Genomic DNA, 14,270 nt, shown 5'->3' with positions numbered 1-14,270 from the left:
TCTGGGGCCCGCACGCTTATAAAAATAAAGCATTGGGAAGCACAGGGGGGTGGGAACAAAAGAAGCTTTTTCGCTGGCTCTCTAATATGGTTTTATTTATCGGAACGCGCCCTCCTTCCCTTACTGGAACTGGGAGAGGTTCTCTGCCGAGCTTGGAGCTGATGGTATCACAGCCAGACGGTTTCATTAAACGCACAGACGCCGCCAGGCCTCGCCAGGGGCAGAAGGAAGAGGGCTCGGGGCCAGCCTGCCAGGGCCTGTGCGTGGATGTGGGAGTCCCGTGCCAGGGAGGCACTCCCCTGGGGAGTCTCTCTGTTAAGGGCATCCCATTGCCCTCTTCCAACCACAGAGTCAGGTTCAAAGCCAGTATTACAGGGGATGCCCTCCACGACTCTCCTACTGCCCCTCCGTTCCTGAACTAGCAGGCCTGGCTCAGGTTTGGTCCCCGTCAGCTAACTGAGTATGTTTCTGTCACAGGTGCCTAGGGCTCCTGACTGTGAGGTTGATGCCCTCACCCTTACAGCTAGCTCTTGAGTAACAGTCACAATGTTGAACCTTGCTGTCTACCTTAAGTGGAAGTCCGACTCTTACCTCATCTTTCCACCTCATCTACAGCCACCCTGTGCCAGCCGCTCTCTCTGTCACCTCTTGAGCAAGGGTCCGGGTTTGTCTCTTGGTCTCCTTATAGCCAGAAACCTAGCCCGATTCCCTGTCTCCCCATTTGGCCTGGGATTGTTCGGATGGCTCTGTATCCTCCGAGGCCACTGGAGCTCTGTTGGGTCACATGGGAAGTTAATGGCTGTGCTGGGGCTGGCCTGGGGGCTTGGCATTTGGGATAGAGCTGGGGCTGAAGGTATCAGCTGTGTTAAGGCCCTGTCTCTTCTCAGACATCCAGCTCAAGCTGCCAGCTCCCTGCATCCTGACTCTCCTGTCCATGTGCCCTAAGCACCTGTCATTTGGAACAGGACCCTAAACTGATATGCTCTTGGAGACGATAGAGGAGCATCCTCCCTCAAGCATTTTACTCCTCTCCCAAATCATGTGCACACATTCCCTAGACCTCACACTAGTGTCCAAATGTTTCCCACAACATTGCCTGGAACTTACTAGAAAGTCAAGGACCCTACCCAACTCTGCTGCATCACATGTGCAAGAGAACTGTGAAAACATTCTAGGTGATTCCATGGTACCTTCACATTTGGGGACCACTGGTCTAGAATCTGCTCCAATTATACCAACTTGCCTTTGGACAAGGCAGAGAAAATGACTGGCTGGGTCCCAGGCCATTGGGGCTGGCAGGCTGCACAGGAATTTTGGGCGAGTGAGGAGCTCACACCATGCAGTGCCTAGCAGCTCTCGGCTCTGCATCCACCTAAGGCTGTGCCACTTCTGCCCGTACCGGTGCAGAAGCCTCCTAACGGGTTCATGCTGTCACTGTGTGTCTCCTGCCTGGTCTCTAGGTGGCAACTGGGGTGAGCTGCTGAGGGGAGGTACTGGTTATGCTCGACTGATGCTATCTCAAGGCTCCCAGAACCTAACACCTGTGTCCTACTCCCCCTCCTCAAAGAATCCAGATCTACTGTGAGCACACTTCTTGCACTTCGTGTTTATTCTTCCAGGCTCTCACTCAAATTGTCGTTAGTTTGGGCAGATAGTTTATATTTTGCTCCAATTGTGTCCCCAGATCCCAATGCCTGGTCCCTAGTATGGCGTAAAGAAGGCACTCAGGAAATACTTGTTGGATAAATGAATGGGGCACACAGGTACCCACTTTTTTTTCTGGCACACCTTGTCCCAGTGACCAGCTAGGAGTAGGAAAGGAAAGGCTTCAAGTTCCAGGCCAAGGTCAGGCTCCATCTCCAAGTGGCTACAGCTGGCCTCAGAGATGGCATCTGGCCCGAATGCTGTTCTTCCAGAGGGGCAGCCACAACCACGCTCTGGCTTTGTGGCCCTGTGCCTCCTGACAGTCAGCTGAGTCTTGTCTCCTTCCTTACCTACCCCACACAGACCCCTATGCCATCGTCTCCTTCCTGCATCAGAGCCAGAAGACGGTGGTGGAGAAAAACACCCTGAACCCTACCTGGGATCAAACCCTCATCTTCTACGAGATCGAAATCTTCGGTGATCCAGCCAGTGTCGCCGAGCAGCCACCCAGCATTGTGGTGGAGCTGTATGACCATGACACCTATGTAAGTATGTTTACCTACTACTTCTCTTTATTGCTCATTTCCAGGACCCTGGGGAAAGTCGTGGTGTGAATGTTGGGGCTCCACTTAGGTACTTATCCCCAAGACTTGGGCTGGTGGCCTTCCTCCTCACTGCTCACTGAAATGATTTTAAACGAGTTCAAAATGGATCGCTGGCACAGGACCCTTGGCAGACATAGCTAATCAAACTGAGAGAGGGAAACAGATCCAGAAAGGGCACAGAGTTGTGGATTAGAGGTCTGGCTTTTCTCCAGGCCTACCTTGTTCCTCATTGGACAGACCTGCTCGCTCACACCCAGCCGTGGTAACTTTCTAGAACTATCTTTTGAACTGTGCCTCTCCTGTCTATTTCACTGTCACTCAATTATTGTACACAATTATTAATCAAGCACTTTCTGTACTGGGCTGAGTGGCCTCTTGCCTGGGTCTTGCTGTCTAGGTGGGAACTGAGACACCTAGTGTGAGAAGAACCCTCTAGGTGAGACATGGTGTCTGGAGTACCATATGGCCCTGTGGTATAGGCAGGGCCTTTCCATGGTGCTGTTCAACAGAATTTCCTGTGGTGATGCTGTGCTTTCTGGCTGTGCTCTCGGGGAGGGGAGTCGCCAGCCTCATGTGGGGAACACTTGAAATGCACTTGTACCAATGGAGAAACTGAGTTCTGAATTCTGTGTAAGTAACTGCACCAGGGTGTGTTGTACATGTGATGTAACTGGCAGAGTGTTTGCTTAGCATGCACAAAGTCCTGGATTTGCACTACATCAACTGGGCATACAGCCATAGTGGTGCGGGCCTGTAATCCCAGCATTTGGGAGGCAGAGGCAGGAGGATCAGGAGTTCAAGGTCCTCTTTGGCTACATATCAAGTTTGAGGCCAGCCTGGGTTACCTGAGACCTTGCCTAAAAACAAAACAAGTCAAAACAAAACACCCTCCACCCCCCAAATCGGAAGGTGGCTTATGCTCCAGTATAAGACGGTACTGTGCAAAATAATCAGGGGAAGCGAGGTGAAGACAAAAATCCTGAAATAAGTGTGGGTGGGGAACATAGAAGAACATTCTAGCAAATATGGGGGTGCTGGAGGATGAAGAGGAAGAATGAGACCAGGGGACCTGGGGGATGGGGTCAGAAGTAAGGGAGGCCATGTGGTTCCAGACAAAGAAGACTAGGTGGAAAGGTCTGGTCTGGGCGGGGTGCACTGGCAAGGAGGAGGGGTTGGAAGTTGTTTCCAGCAAGAGTTGCCATGACTACATGCCAGAAGCTCTGAGAAAGTGTGGCAGCCGGGGATGGGGAGGTGACGCCCTGTTAGGTGTTCACCAGATTGTCACAGAGGCTGGCCATGGGTAGCATGGATCTGGTTTGGACATTCTGACTGGAAGTTCTAGAGCTAGCTGAGCTCAAGGACAGGGAGCAACTAGACGGAGCGTCATCAGGGCCATAAAGGGAAGGAGGAGTGCAGGTCCTGGAGCTTGTGAGGCAGGAGGAGAACGCGGGTGGGGGACCAGGAGGCCCTGAATTGGTGCAAGGCGAGCTGGTAGGTTCCCAGGCTGAGCCAGAGCTCTTGGGAGACCTGCTCACTCGCACCCAGCCGTGGTAACTTTCTAGAACTATCTTTTGAACTGTGCCTCTCCTGTCTATCTCACTGTCACTCGCTACTCAGACCAGGTCCTGTTTGACCTGTCCTTGGCTGGCCAGCCAGAAACTCTCTTTCGGAAGAATCTTCTAGAAATGTTGCTCCAAGCTGCCCTTCTCAAGTTTGCCAGGCTAAGAGGGAGGTCTGTCCCGGGGTAGTAGTGGCTCCACGGATGAGGTAGAGTTGTGTCCATTGGGAATCTGCAGAACTCAGCAGCCAAGGGGGGGGCCACACTTGGCCCCGAGAAGCCCCAGACCCTTCCCAGTGCTGCAGTTACTGTCCACTCTGAGTGATGATTCTGAATCATCACTCACTAGTGTGGTGTGTGTGCTGGAGCTGGTAGCCGGTCCAGGACGCCTTGTAGAGGTGTTGAGGCCTTCTTGTAGTATAGCATGAGAACAGTCAGGGCTGTCTCCCAGTCCTTCTCCTGGGCAAGGGTTGAGGGCTTGTGATGCCCACAGCATCATCTGGCTGAGACCTGGCTCTGCCGACTGCCCTGTGAACTATGGGTAGTCTGTCTGCTGTGACAGAGGTGAGGAGAGGTGGGCACCAGCACAAAAGCATGAAGACGAGAGCTGGGCGAGGCCAAGGGGCTCCAGGGGAGGAGGAATGGGCACGGAGGTCGGCTGAGAAGAAGTAGTGTTCAGTCACTGAGAGGAGGTGGACCTGCCCTTGTGGGCAGCAGGAGCGAAGGAGGAGGCCAGGTTCAAGACTTAGGAGGGAAAGACATCATTTCAGTAAGACTCACTTTGGGAAATAAGGTCACATTTTATTTTTCATCTGAAAAAGTGGGGAAGTTAGGGGTGAAACAGTTGTGATATGAGAGTCCCTGACATGTCAAACAAGGGTGTTAAGGAAGTGTAGGCAGACTGTTTCTCCCAGGTCTCTCTGATGGGCTCAGGGATGGATTAGTAGTTGGGCATAGAGAAGGACTTCTGTAACTGCTGTTGGAATTACATCTTAGTGCAGTGAGGCTGCTTGCATTTGGTCCTCACATTTCCCTAAGAGGGCAGTACTTGCCATTCCACAGAAGAGGCTGCCCTGACTTCTGGGGCGGGGGGGGGGGGGGGGGGGGAGATACGAGACACTGACTCTTCTTTTTCGACACTGGTCTAGGGTGCTGATGAGTTCATGGGTCGCTGTATCTGTCAGCCCAGCCTGGAACGGATGCCCCGATTGGCCTGGTTCCCATTGACCAGAGGCAGCCAGCCTGCGGGCGAGCTGCTGGCAGCATTCGAGCTGATCCAGAGAGAGAAGGTAAGGCTGGCCACTGTCCAGGCCTGGGAGGCCCAGCTGGGGCACAGGCCAAGGGTGGTGGGGCTGTCCACATGGTGAACTCAGTAGGCACTGGGATGGTTCCTCTAAAGTCAGCCCTCCTACTGACACCCACCAGCCCACCCTTTCTGATCTTCAAGTCAGAACACAATTCACTTGAGGGCAGAATGTCGACTTCAGGATGACTGACTCCTCTGGCCGCAGCACTTTTTATTTCTGGGTCATTCCCTGTCATGGGTTCCAGGATCCTGCATAGTTGGGGCAAGGGGCCTTGAGTGTAGTGAATGGGTACTGGGGGCAGGCTATGCCATGGCCTGGCTTTGGACCTTGTAACCAGGATCCTACTGTTAAATGCCAGGCTGTTTTGAGGGCTGTCCTCAAGACTTGCCCTGGATTCCACATGAACCTTGTTTGTTAACTGCTCCTGCGGCAGCTCTGGGTAAGGTGTCTGGAGGACACAGACTACCGCCCTTCAGTTTGGAGCAGTCTGAGTCCCTGGCCTGTTTGCTACTTGACACAGTCTATGGGTGTTGGCCCGGGGTGGAAATCAGGGGTCTGGGATGGGTGATGAGCTGGTGAGAAACATCCTTTTTTTCTTTACTCTAGCCAGCAATCCACCATATTCCTGGCTTTGAGGTAAGTCTTGTTTGTATATTTCTCTCCAGTCTGCCTACCTTTGTAGACCCCTCTAGGCTTGGGAGGGCAGCTAGCAGGACTCACCTTAGCCCACCTGGGGGCCCTGGAAACTCCTTTAGGCAGAACGTGGCTCAGTGTGGTCCCCGGGTAGGTGACCAGGGGCTGGAGTTCTCATCTTACTCAGTGGCTACCTACCCAGCATAGACACCCCCTGCCTGGAGATGAGTGAGCACCAAGTTCCAAACTGCAGAGACCTCAGAGCTGTCCATCCCAGGGCTCTGGATTGGGCCGGGTGTGAGACTCACCATGGTGGATTTGACATTTATGGGGGTGCAGGTTTGACCACAGCCTCTGGGGGTGCAATCCTGGCTCAGGGTCTTTCAATACTGCCGAAGGCCTTTAACTTGCAGCCCAGGCTGAGGATCAGAAAGTGTTTGGGAGCAGCCCAGTATTGTTAGAAATGTCAATTTCTGGGTCCACTTCCATCCAGGCAAGCTCTGAGGGTGGAGGCCCATCATCCCACACCCCACCCAGCCCCGTGAAGCTTCTGATGCACAGGAAGTTTCAGGATGCCCGCTAGCCCAATTGGCCTAGCTCACGTCTCCCTGTGACCCTTTCCTCTCCTCTGCTGACAATGTCCCCTCGGTCCTCTTCCTGCCTTTCTGCCCCCTTTTCCTGGAGGTCCCAGTAGAAAACCTGTGCCGAGTCTCAGGCTTATTTTCTTCCTTGTTCCATTCTAGAGCAGGCTCAGCTGGAGCTGCTTGGGCTGTTGGGACACACAGGGTCCGGGTGGTTGCAACCACACAAGCCCTTCCCACCCTTTGCTTCTCCCCGCCCTCTCCTGCCAGATTTCCCCTTGTCCTGTCGGGGCTGGGGCCCTCAGCTCTGCTAGTCCTGGAGATTCTATGTGGCTTTCCATGGCTCCCCAAATCTACAGTACAGTTCTACAGCTTTGCTTGAGGCCCGACTTCTTCCTGGGGCTGCTACACAGGGTCCCAGGTCCCTCCTACCACCGGTCTGATGTTCTCCCCCCTGCCACTTTTGGAGAGGATCAGACTTTGTCACAGTCCGTTGTCGCTTCTTCATATGGGAGCACCTGAAGGGTGCGGCGAAGGAGCTGGCATGCTTGCCCTTGGTGGGAGGGCTTTCTGCGGGGGCCATCTCTGTCCCAGACAGTGCTTCTTGTTACTAATGGAGACCTTTTGCTCTTCTGGTTCTTCTACTCTCTCCCGGATGTGGCCCATTCCAGATGCACGAAACTTCAAGGATACTGGATGAGGTGAGCTGAACCCAAGGATGGGGGAGGTGGTAGACCTGGAGGGAGGGAGGGAGATAAAGGCCAGCCTTCCAAGCTCCTGTCACAGGGTGGCTGCTCTGGATTTTAGTCCTTAGGCTTGGAGTGGAGCCACAGCTGCCTGGGGTACATACTGTGAGGTGATTCCGGCACCAGAGGCCTGATGCCTCCTTAGTAGTCCAGACATACACAGATCACTTGAATGGCAATACTGAGTTTTGTCTGGTTGAGTAACAGATGGCATATTTTCAAGCATAAAATGTTGGGCAGGTGCCAGAGTAGCCAAGGAAACCTTTCTGGTGGTGGAGGCAGTGTTAGGACTTTGACAAAGCAATGAAGAAAATGGGAGGCACATAGCTTTGGTCCAAGGGGCCTAGGTGCAGTGTGAAGATGGATGGGAAGGAGAGCTCTGGGCCAAGGCCTAGCAGGAAAAGGCCATCCATGTCCTCCATCAGGGAGTCAGGGAGTCCCTGGGCTGGGTTGAGAGCGGATACCACTTGACATTTTTGGTGCAATTTGGACTTGAAGTGCAGGATCAATCAGGATGTGGGATTGTAGCCCGCCTCCCTTCCCTCACTTCCTTTCACTCCCAGGCAGAGGTGGGGGCCTGCCAGCTGCTGGCCCTCTTCGCGCCTGACAGGCGGCCTCCTGCTTCTGGCGGCCATGCGGAGAGACTGCCGATTTGGAAGGCAGCATAGAACTCTAGCCAAAACCCACAGCCTGTGCTGAAGAGGACCCAGCCTAGGGATGAGTTATGACAGACTCAGAATTCTTCGTGACCGGATGTGTCATATGGAATAGCGAGGGCTCGGACTGAGGGCTCGGATGCGGCTGTGGCCTGGCTGCCATGAAACAACGCAAAACTGCAGCTTGGGGCCAGACCCTGAAGAGATGAGCATCGGGGCTGGTCAGGTCCCCTACTGAGGCTTCCTGTGGTCAGCAGGGCCAGAGGACAGTGTTCCCTGAGAGCTTTCTGGATACAGACAGGGCCAGCCCAGCAGGTTCAAAGGGTTCGAGGCCCAGGGAGGTGACCCATCCTATAAGATGACCTTGTGATGCCCTTTACGCCAGAGGGTGCCAGTGTAACCCTTGGCCCTGAGTTCGGCACACTTCCCCTGACTGAAGGCGGAGTCTCCTGCCAAGAACTTGGGGCTTACTCAGTTTTAAGGCTCCCCAGAGGCTGAGAGGAGGCTGCTCTGCTCCTGCAGAAAGCCTGCTGACCCGGCAGAGCGTTTTCTGTCTTTTTGTGTGTGGTGGCCCAGCACCTGCTTGTGTCGCTGTTAATGTTTCCCAAGCTCCCAGTCCGATCCCTGTGCCCACTGAAGGTTTTGGAGGCCGTACCTTGGGCTGGAGACACCCTGCTGTATGCTGCTACGTAGGGACGCGGCAGTAGTAACACAGCCGTGGGAACACTGCTCTGTGGGGCTCTAGGAGGGGGAAGCCAGGCTGCCTTGCTTGCTGGGGGCTTTACAGAGTGCAGAGACCTGAGCCCTTGTGGAGAGCTGAGGGTGCCTTTCGGTCTTTGTCCTCTCTCTCTCTCTCTCTTGAGCTTCTTCTCATCCTTCCTGTCTCGTCCTTCCTCTGTGCCCTTCTTGGCCCATCTTCCTTCCCACCTCTTCTGAGCACCCCACCCCCCTTTTTTTGGTCTTGAGAACAAAGGCAGTTCGGGCTGCCAAGGGGAACGAGTTCAAAGAAACTGCAATTTTAGATTTCCCGAGAACTGGCGAGTGTGCGCGTGCAATGCGCATGGGCATGTTGGTGAGAACACGCATGCGCACACACGGCAGGCGAGGTCCTAGGGGTTCCTTACTAGTGGGGCTCTTAGAACTAGGAACATGTGTAGAGGAAGACCTTCCCCAGGGCCTGCGGGATTTGACTGTCCAAAGGACATGGTTAGTTGTCCCCCTTCGCTTCTGCTCTGAGGAAAAGGATGCCCTGGAAGAGGGCAGCATGTGCTTCTTGGCTGCTTGTACTGCCAGTGTGGTGGTCCAACTAGTTACCCTAGACACCTTCCCAGATCTAGGAGGTGGCAGGGTATACAGTTTACTCTAAGGCCTACCCCAGGTTTGCTCCTGCACCCCAGCATTCACTAGAAGGAAACATTTGGTGTTTTGCAATCAGGAAAATGAGCCCAGTGCCCCCCATCCCTTTCCTCCTCCCCCAAGGTCTTAATTTGAAACACTATTTCCCTGGGAAGTGTAATTAGACCAGCATGTTGTTCCTAATGAGCTGGGTGGGGCAGACAGACAATGGAGCCTCCTGCTGCCTGCCTGCCCCCTGCCTGCAGCTCCCCAAGGAACCAAGACGTGTCCCCCTTGGGTGAGGTGGGGGTCTGAGGGTTACTGGGGACAGGGCAGGCCAGTGGGCTGCAGAGGCATGTCAACCCCCGCACCGCCCTGGGAAGAAGCATCTGAGTAGTGTGCTGTCATCCAGGACTAGGAGCCTTCCTGTGGCTTCAGCTCTGTGCTGGACAGGCCATGGGGACATACGGGCTGAGAAGAATCTAAGGGTGGCTTCTACTGTTGGGAGAAGTCCCTCAGTTGTTCTGGAGATCTGGGGCTGAATGGGCTTGATCAACACCCTGCCCACCTGGTGCCAGCTCTGCTCCAGAGTCAGGGCAGGCACAGGAGTTTGGTTTTATGGCTATCTCTGACCAGGCTAATAAGGAATTGGCTTGTCCTTGGGGCCTGGAGTGCTCAGTCCCTGTCACCTGTGAGACAGCCAATCAGATCTTGGCTGCCTTAGTAGCCTGCCCCCTGCCTTTCCTGGCAGTTTGCTGTCCGGTTTTGATAAGGGTCACAGCACCCATACTGTCTTGAAGGGACAGCTTTGGGCCCCCTAGGTGGGTCGGACCAGGAGGAAATTGAGGCTTAGGAGCTGGCTCCCCTTTAACCTCCTGAATGAGATGAACAAAGGACTGTTAGGTTCGCTGGAACTGTGTGAGGTGTGTGTGTGTGTGTGTGTGTGTGTGTGTGTGGTGTGTGTGTGTGTGTGAGGTGTGTGCGTGTTGTGTGTGTGTGTGTGTGAGGTGTGTGCGTGTTGTGTGTGTGTGTGTGTGTGTGAGGTGTGTGTGTGTGTGGTGTGTGTGTGTGTGTGTGTGTGTGTGTGTGTGTGTGTGTGTGTGTGTTACACGAGTTATTTAGGTTTAAGAGATGTCAGGGCTAGAAGAAGTTTCTGGAGGGTTTGGAGGAATCGAGGGAGAACTTGACTTAGGCCCTGAAGACTGCCAGGTCCCAGAAGGTAGTGAAGGAAGCTGGTGCAGCGTGAGCAGACACAGCCAGCAGGGGCTGAGGGGGGACCTGGGGTGATGGCAGAGCAGGTGGCAGTGTAGGCAGGGAGAGCCACTTTTTTACTCCCTCTGTCCCCCCATCCTTCCCTTACTCCAGCTATCTATTCATGCCATTGCTTATTACTCAGGATTGCTGCTTAGCTAGGGACAAAGACAGACAGAGACGTGGCATAGGATGATTGATGCGTCTTTCAGTGTGACTAAGGTCAGGAGGGGACAAAGGCTATGGGGACCATGGGGACATTGGAACATAATACGCTTAGGGTACCAAGGAAGAGTTAAATGACATATAGAGTCCAAGCAGGAAGTGGCCAGATGAAGAGGGACAGACTGTATTTCAGACAGATGGATGATGAGTGCTGAGTCCCAAGGTTAAATAAAAACACGGTGCCTCCATTTAAGAAGGGTAAGGATTGAGTATATTGAGATTTGGGATCCTGAAGGAAAAGTCACGTGATGAGAGAAGTCAGCAGTAGCTGGAAGATGAGGGGTTTGGGGGCCTCTTCAGGCTTTGTAAGTGTCTTGAGTGCAGCATCACTTGAGTGACATGTCCCGACTGCGTGCCCACAGGGTGTAGTGGACTTTGTTAGTTGAGGATGTGTGCAAAACCAGAAGCGAGCAGACCACGGAACGGGCCACTGGGTGTGTGGACAGCAGAAGGAAAACATGTGGACGGGAGGAAAGGAAGAAGGGAGGAAGAGGGAGGGGGAGGGGAGGGGAGGGGTAGCGAGAGACAGGAGAGAGATCTAGGAAAAGGGTCACCAGTGCTCAGTGACCGATCAGACACAGTGAGGCGGGAGAAGGAACCAAGGGTGGCACTGGTTGTCCTAGTGGATGTTGGGGCCAGTGTATGAGATGGGGCTTGAAGGGAGCAGGTTTCGGGGGGATGGATTTAAAAAAAAGGAATCATCGACAAGTTACGTGTGAGAGACCATTAGGATGCTTGGATGAGCAGAGTGGAAAGCTGCTAGGGATGGGGCTGAGGACTTAGGAGGGACACGGGGAACAGAAAGCCTGCGAGGCAAAGAAGATTGGCTGTGCAGGGCTGAGGGAGGAAGGGGCTGAGGTGGCCTGGGAGGCCCATCCTTGAGAGGAAGAGGGAACCGAGTAGGTTGGTGGCTTTGGGCGAGACAGCTGCTGACGAGGGGTGGGAGAGGTGAGAATCCACAAGTGACCTTGGGCTGAATGTTGGCCTGGGAGAGAAGTTTCCAGAGAAGAGGTGCTGGGGCAGAAGCAGAGGGGGATGGAGGCGGGGGAGGGCTCAGAGAAACAGTGTGATGGATAGAGAACCCTGGGGTGGAGAGGTAGACACGGAAGGGAGGGGGAAGGACTGGGAGGATGGGGAGAGGTGGAGTCAGGGACCTAGAGAGCACTAAGGACTGGGTACCCCGTCACAGCTCTGTGCTGGGGTGTGTGGCACGCAGGACACAGCATTGTCTTGGAGGACAGAGGACCATGATGGTGTCTTGCAGGCTGGGCAGAGAAGGCCATCAAGAGAAAGAGCCCGAGGAGCTGGAGCCATTTGGCCTCGGGCAGGAATGTTGTGGGAGGCCTGGGGACAGTGTGGCGGACAGAGGGCGTGTTGGGACAAGAGGGACGTCCTCGTGCTAAGGAAGTGGTCCCCGGGTGTTCACTAACCTCTCTCTCTGCTTTTCTTCCTCCTGCCTCCGCCTGCCTGGCTCCACAGCTGTGTGCCCCTGCTTTCTTCCTGCAGGGCCTCTTCCAGACGGTACTAGTACCCGCTTGGGCTTCTTGCCTCCATCCTACTCGGGGAGTGGGCTCGCACTGTGGGGAGTCTGGTTCTCAGGTTGTACAGCAGACGTCATCACAAGGCTTTGGGGAGCTAGAAGGGAACGTGGCGCCCAGACAGCCCACAGCTAGCTGGTGGATCTTCTTTGGTGACTGTCAAAGAAGTGGGTGGCTGGGTGAGGAACATTGTTCTTTGGCCTCCTCATTTGGCAAAGTTTGGAGCCTAACACTTGCTGTTGCCACCCCTCACCCCATTCCCTTTGGTCCCACAGTGGGCTGAGCATCAGCCGCGAGAGGTTAGGAATATGCCACAAAGCTAGGCCCTTAAAATAGGCCACCCCAGCTGTATAGTCACCTGCAGCTGGTGGTGGGTGTCATAGTGTGGCCCCAGGTTCTGTTAGCAGCCCGGCTTCTAGAGTGGTTGCACAGGCTGTCTAGGTGTGTCTGTCCTAGGCTCTGTGGTGGGCACAGCTCCCCTGCAGGTGTGCCCTGAGGCTGCTCTGTCTCTCACCCCCCCATATCATGTCACCCACTGCCACTTAGGAGTAAACCAGGCAGTTTCTACCTTTGTCCTGGTGATTTAAAGGTAGTTATAAAGCCAATATTGTTCTGAGAGATGTTTCTGACTGCCCAGCTCTCCTCAGGTGACCCCTAGGAGAGCAAGCTGAACACCAGCGGTAATGGCCATGGCGCCGACAACAATGGCGTTCGTAATTACAGTCACATCATTCATTAAGAGCCTTCTGGTGCCAGTTACTCCTCTTGTCCATCTTCTCCTTTACTTCTCAGAGCGACTTTGTTCAGCATCTTGTTATTCTTTCTTTATGAGGACACTGAGTCACTGGTGCTGAGTAATCTGCCCAGGGCCACACAGCTAGGAAGCAACAGAGCTGGCATCAGAGTCCAGGGCTGCCTGGTCCTGGACCTGAGGTCCTTACGGCCATGGGTCAGGGTGGTGTGGCATCATCAGAGGGCCCCTGGGCAGGAGGTGGCTGGAGTTGCTGTGAAATTTGATGTAGGCAGGAGGAAGCTGCCCTTGTCACCCATGTTAGCATTATCTGTCAATATACTGTCCTTTCCGAAGAAAGATTGTTGGAGAGTAAGTCAGATGATCACAATGCTTACTGAGGCACAGCCCGTTTGGTACTAGTTAATCCTTGTAACATCAAGACCTCCATGTATGTATGTATGTGCCGTCTGACAGTGTATCCAAGGAGGTACAATTTCTAGTGTAACCTGTGTTTGTGTTTATTATAAAGGTTTCCCACTAGGTGGCAGTGAAGCGTCTTGACCTAATAAACTTGTAAAATATAATTTCCCGACATGGAGTCAAAAGATTGCCTCAGTAGTTATAGTGAGCGTTTGCTGCTGCAGACATTCTTCAAGGTGTATGGCATGCAGCTCCCATGGCCTAGTTAGCAGAAGTTAGTCTCTAGTCACACAAAGAGGCTGAGTGAAAGAAAGGTGAGCTAACCTTTCTAGTCTCGTGGATGGTAGAGCTAGTGTTCACACCTACAGCTGCCATGCTGGGAGCCCATCACCTGAGATCACACCTCTCTCTACTGCCTTACCCTGCTTAACACAAGGCTCTTAGTGTTTCCTGCCCAACTCCCTTGGGAACCCCCTGAGCAGTCCAGCATCACCACATGAGTCCCTTATCTCTGGTCCGGGCTGGTGAGGGAGCCTCCTCTGGAGTGCCGCTGATGGTGGCCTTATATCCTTTGTCTATAAGGACAGGGGCCACACATCCCTGTGTCTCATTTACCATTGCTCTCTTCTTCCTGGCTTCCTGTGAGAATGCTCTTTTCTTGCTGATGTGAATATGGGGTTAGGGGTTTGAGGGTGTCTGGCTAGAAACCAGGGTGTGTCTCAGCTGGTGGGCAGGAGAGCAAGCATGGAGGGAAGCGACTGAGAGACGGAAGTAGGTGGGCCAGGATGGAGCAGGAGGGTGTGCATGCTCATGTCAGCATCTGAGTGCATTCATATGTGAGCACACATGTATGTGCTGTAGAGAGGGGAGACCTGGCTATCTCACTGGCGCTCTGTGTTGTGGGAGGACAGCTTGGCCTTGTGCGAAGATGTGTGCATTCTGATCCTGGACAGCCCAGTGCCCAGCTGAGGCTGATCCAGCACCCTCATTTTTGCTGCCTGTTTGCCCACCTCGAGCTTTGTCCTCCAATCCTACGTC

General features: G+C 53.9%; 1 protein-coding gene across 23 annotated transcripts in view; it reads left to right on the top strand.

The window, feature by feature from the left end:
• Dysf (dysferlin) overlaps nt 1-14,270 on the top strand; it is a 201,430-nt gene that overhangs the window by 125,370 nt on the left and 61,790 nt on the right. For 16 of the 23 annotated variants that reach the window (XM_052718958.1, XM_052718953.1, XM_052718955.1 and 13 more), the window contains 4 exons: nt 2,008-2,189; nt 4,956-5,096; nt 5,721-5,750; nt 7,000-7,029. In XM_052718958.1, coding sequence (XP_052574918.1) covers nt 2,008-2,189; nt 4,956-5,096; nt 5,721-5,750; nt 7,000-7,029 — 383 coding nt within the window. Of the gene's footprint in view, nt 1-2,007; nt 2,190-4,955; nt 5,097-5,720; nt 5,751-6,999; nt 7,030-12,020; nt 12,063-14,270 lie in introns of all 23 variants that reach the window. The other 7 variants (XM_052718941.1, XM_052718943.1, XM_052718938.1 and 4 more) reach the window with 1 other exon arrangement.

This window comes from Peromyscus californicus, unplaced genomic scaffold, assembly GCF_007827085.1.
Source record: "Peromyscus californicus insignis strain IS unplaced genomic scaffold, ASM782708v3 Scaffold_6__1_contigs__length_162567912, whole genome shotgun sequence".
NCBI classification, from domain to species: Eukaryota; Metazoa; Chordata; class Mammalia; order Rodentia; family Cricetidae; genus Peromyscus; species Peromyscus californicus.
This window is presented reverse-complemented; position numbering and strand designations above follow the sequence as displayed.